The sequence below is a fragment of the Hoplias malabaricus genome, chromosome 12 (assembly GCF_029633855.1).
Source record: "Hoplias malabaricus isolate fHopMal1 chromosome 12, fHopMal1.hap1, whole genome shotgun sequence".
NCBI lineage: Eukaryota > Metazoa > Chordata > Actinopteri > Characiformes > Erythrinidae > Hoplias > Hoplias malabaricus.
Genome location: NC_089811.1, coordinates 24,620,879 through 24,624,906, shown reverse-complemented (window position 1 = coordinate 24,624,906; position 4,028 = coordinate 24,620,879). Strand labels below are relative to the sequence as shown.

Below are 4,028 nucleotides of genomic sequence, written 5' to 3'. Positions count from 1 at the left end.
GTGATTTGTAATTGCATTTCATCTGGTTTTTGAAGTTCTGTTTTAAGTTCAGTCTGTATTTATTTATATATTTATTTTTATATTTTTAGTCAAAATGCTATGCATTTAGCCAGCACTCCTCAAAGTATGGCCCAAAAAATATTACCCTAACACATTTTACCCAGTTCCACCAAAACAAAGAGAAGCACAGGTCTCTTCCAAGAAACTTGACGTCGACTGCCCCCTTTTTTCACACTGACACAAATGCAGTGCTGACTGTCCAGGTCCTCCACGTCGACTGACAGAGGCCTGTGCTGGCTAGTACCATGCCCTGCGATGATGCAAGGAAGAGGCCTTTCTACTGACCCTGAAAATGAGACAAATTGTGCTCCATTCTCTCCCCTGAACTTGGATAGCTGAAGCATACCTGGGGATAAACCCATGACCTCTAATTGATAGGGTCAACACTTAGACCACTGGTTCACTCAGAAGCCATAAATAAATATTTAAAAATTTATTTTAGCAACAAAATATATTGTGATGATATAATGCTTTTTTTAAAACATAATCTAAAACAGGGGTGGGCAATCTTAATCAAAGGGCCGGTGTGGCTGCTAGATTTTAGTTCATTCAGTCCAGAGCACACCTGATTTCACCCCTTTAATTAATTGGTCTGAGTAAAACAAGAGATCATGTGACCTCCTGCTTGGTTGAAAAAAACAGCAGCCACACCGGCCCTCTAGATAAGATTGTCCACTCCTGATCTAAAACATACCCTCCTCCTATTTTTTGCATATACAAAGGCTGTCACTCTTGCAAAAATTATGAAAAAACAATCATAAGATTGCCTTTTATGTAAAGTAGAATATTTGAATGAAAATGATATGATGATTATTTAGCATTTAATCTGTGAAGGCTCATCTTCAGATTCAGGTGATTTGTCCTCAGTATCTCTCTGCTTGTTTTGTTCCCCTTTCTCACATTCCAGTGCCGCCTCCTCTCTGCTCAGAGAATCTTCATGTAGAGATGTGGTGGACTTTTTGGAAGCCTTCTCTTTAGACATTGCCTTATGTTTCTGAGATGAAACACCTGAGGAAACCTTTAAGATCAGAGAAGACATTTTAGAGCACTGTTGACATTTGAATAGCAATGGATTTAAAAAAAAAATTCACAGCAAAATTCTAATGTTTAAGACTGGGCTAAACTAATATTCTATTTTTAACCCCCAGGGAAAAGGGGCCCATATCAGAGAAATCAAATTTGATAATATTTTAAAATGTACCATTCACTCCTAAGTATATACTGACATTTAGTGATCTGGTGTAAAGATTCGGAGCAAAACTTACACTAAAAATGGTCACACGTGTGACTTGCTCTATGGAGCATAATCTGGTTAATTCAAAAATCACAGAACAATTTGTTATTTTATATGATTAATAATTTATAGATAGTTGTAACAATAATAACTGCATTTCATGAATGTTTCCTGTTACAGCTTCATATTAAAATAACTTATTGCTCCTTTAAAGCTACAGTAACAAAACAAATGGATAAATTCTGAGAAGTAAAGAAAGATCAGATATATATTTATAAATTGATTTGAACACAATGTTGTTATAAAAAAGCTAACTTAATGAGTAGAATCAACACCATGTAACACAGACATTTCAAACAGAACACCTGTTGTTGTTCATGGCTGACCTGAGAGCTGTGTAAGTGTGGGAAGCGTCCAATTTGCTCCATGAGATGGAGATTTTCTAGCCACTGTTCCCTCCAGAGCTTAACACTGTATTGTGGTGCACACTGTGATAAACGCTGAATGATCAGCTGGTTTTCCTTCACAATCTGGAGCAGATCCTTTTCCCTTTTGTCTGCATAGAGACTGAGGAAAAGGAACGTATTGATTTCATGTTTGGTTTTGTGCAAAAATATCAAGTAGAGAAGAATTATTTAATGCTTTTTAAAGGAACACTAGGTATTTTTTTTCCAACTGTAATTCATTTTTACAGCATTGTGCAAAAATCAATGGTATCAACTGGTATTGCTAACAAAGCTAACCGGGAGCAAGCTAGGACATAGGGTTTCCTTAATGTTTAACTGGAATGCACTCATCTTGGGAATGACATCATTCCCAGCTCTGACTCCTAAATGGAACACAGCACTAACCTAAACAGACTTAATTTCAGAACAGTGCCATAAAAATTACGTTCTGCAACCGCAGAGGGAGCCAAAGAGCTAAAATGACAAATTTTACCAAGTGTTGCTTTAAATGAATTAAATAAGAGCTTTTTGTGTGCAAAGATGTATATATATATATATATACTCATCAAATAAATACAAAACATCAATGACACATCAAATTTTAAACGGAGAGAGGATGAAATGGTAGAAATGGTGTCCACTTGAGGCCTGTGGAAAAATGCTCATTTCTTCCTGAATCCTAAACATGTGTCTGGCGCACCTTTTTTTCACGTAATCATTTCTACAGTCAATTCGTCCGGTGGTCTTCATTATGTGAGAGATTTTATCAAGTAACATATTATTTTCTCGTTGGATTGTTGAAAGGCGTTCCTCTTCAAGCTGAAATGGAAACAAGGAATGTTATCATGGTTGGTTAAAATGAGATATGATTAATTTGCATATTAGCAAAGTCATTCAGAATAGTTTAGTTCTGAAATTCTGAGTCAAAGTAGTGATGATAATAACTAGACATCTAAAATATTTAAAAGCTTATTTACAGAAATTGCAAGAAAAAAAAAAACAGGTTGCCCTAAAGTTATTTTTAAATAATAAAATATAATAATTAAATAATTTAATTAAATATAAATTAAATAAAATAATTTGTAATAAATATTTAATAGCTGTTAACCTCTAGTTGCAATCACTACATTGGTAAGTGAAATCTTGTTAAGTCTAAGAAAGACTTTGTTTACATTGTTTACGTTATCATTTATTTATTATTATTTTTTTAATTGCAGGAATTCAGTTAATCCAGTTTAAGGATGAAATAACAAAATTGTAGACGTCAGTTAATTATAATATAATAACCCTATGTTTTTAATAAAGGCTTACTTGTTCTTCCTTTTTATTTTCTTTCTTTCTTTTTACTTGCCATTACCTTATTATTTTTAAATCAGCTTGAGAATCAAAGACTGTGACTTATTAATCTATTGCATGTAATTAATACAGACCTTCTCTTACCTTCTGTTTTTTCTTTTTGGTCAGAAGGTGTCCATAAACTAAAGGTGGCGTTGTGTTTAAAGTTGATTTAGCAGATTGAACCTTTAAATGAAACAGTTTGTGTAATACTTCAAACAGTTTAAACCAAGTTGTAATTTACTCCACTTTCTATTTCCCAGAGCAGAACTTACCCGTTTCCTGTGCATTTCATAGCAGCTTTTATCCCATTTCTCCTGCAAGTATTTGTTGACACAGGGCTGTAGTGGTTGGTAAGCTTGGTGCTGCATGTTTTACCCCCAGCAAATTCCAGCTATGAACAGTTAACACTGAACACTGATGTGAGCAGTGCTTGACTGGAAGTGGTCAGTAGCTGTTGTCATGGCAGCCTTAGAGACACAGTGGCTGGCTTTTCTTATTTAGGCTCAATTTTAACTATTGAACAGTTGAGCTTCTAGTAGTAAAGCAGAAATTAACCATAATATCAGTCAGCATATATTATTTATGGAAGTATATATTTCTGAATCCTACAACTCATATGAGAAACAGCTTCCTAATAAGTTGTATTTTAGTGCCTGAATGAACTGGGTTATGCTCCACAGAATGTGTCCTCCTGTGTGGTTGATCATGTTTAACATACTATGATAATACATACTATTGATCATAATATGATAACAAACTGAGAAATGATTTGCTGAGAAATTATTTTATTTATGTATTTATTTATTTAGGGTTTTTTTTACATATAATTTTTCTGTTTACGTTCCACATTTTATTGCATTACAGGTTGCACAGTTTCTTTATAGAGTCACTGCATTTTGGCAAATTTGCAATATATTTAGTGTGATATCTTATTTATTTTATATATATTT

At 33.9% G+C, this 4,028-nt stretch overlaps 1 protein-coding gene across 1 annotated transcript; it reads right to left on the bottom strand.

Moving 5' to 3' along the window:
- Positions 1 to 583: 583 nt before the first annotated feature.
- Positions 584 to 3,484, bottom strand: cfap97d2 (CFAP97 domain containing 2). The gene is made up of 5 exons (XM_066641430.1): positions 3,351 to 3,484; positions 3,181 to 3,261; positions 2,441 to 2,559; positions 1,681 to 1,861; positions 584 to 1,078 (listed from the first exon to the last, which is right to left on the bottom strand). The coding sequence occupies exons 1-5, from the start codon at positions 3,444 to 3,446 to the stop codon at positions 875 to 877; spliced, it is 681 nt and encodes a 226-aa protein (XP_066497527.1). The 5' UTR covers positions 3,447 to 3,484; the 3' UTR covers positions 584 to 874.
- Positions 3,485 to 4,028: the final 544 nt, after the last annotated feature.

Bases quoted from the DNA above. Each gene is read 5' to 3' on its own strand.
- cfap97d2 (XM_066641430.1), bottom strand. From the start codon at position 3,446: ATGCAGCACCAAGCTTACCAACCACTACAGCCCTGTGTCAACAAATAC. The intron at 1,862-2,440 runs GTGCGCCAGACA...CCTTTTCCTCAG, and splicing joins AATGATTACGTGAAAAAAAG to TCTCTATGCAGACAAAAGGG. The intron at 1,079-1,680 runs GTCAGCCATGAA...CTGATCTTAAAG, and splicing joins CACACTTACACAGCTCTCAG to GTTTCCTCAGGTGTTTCATC.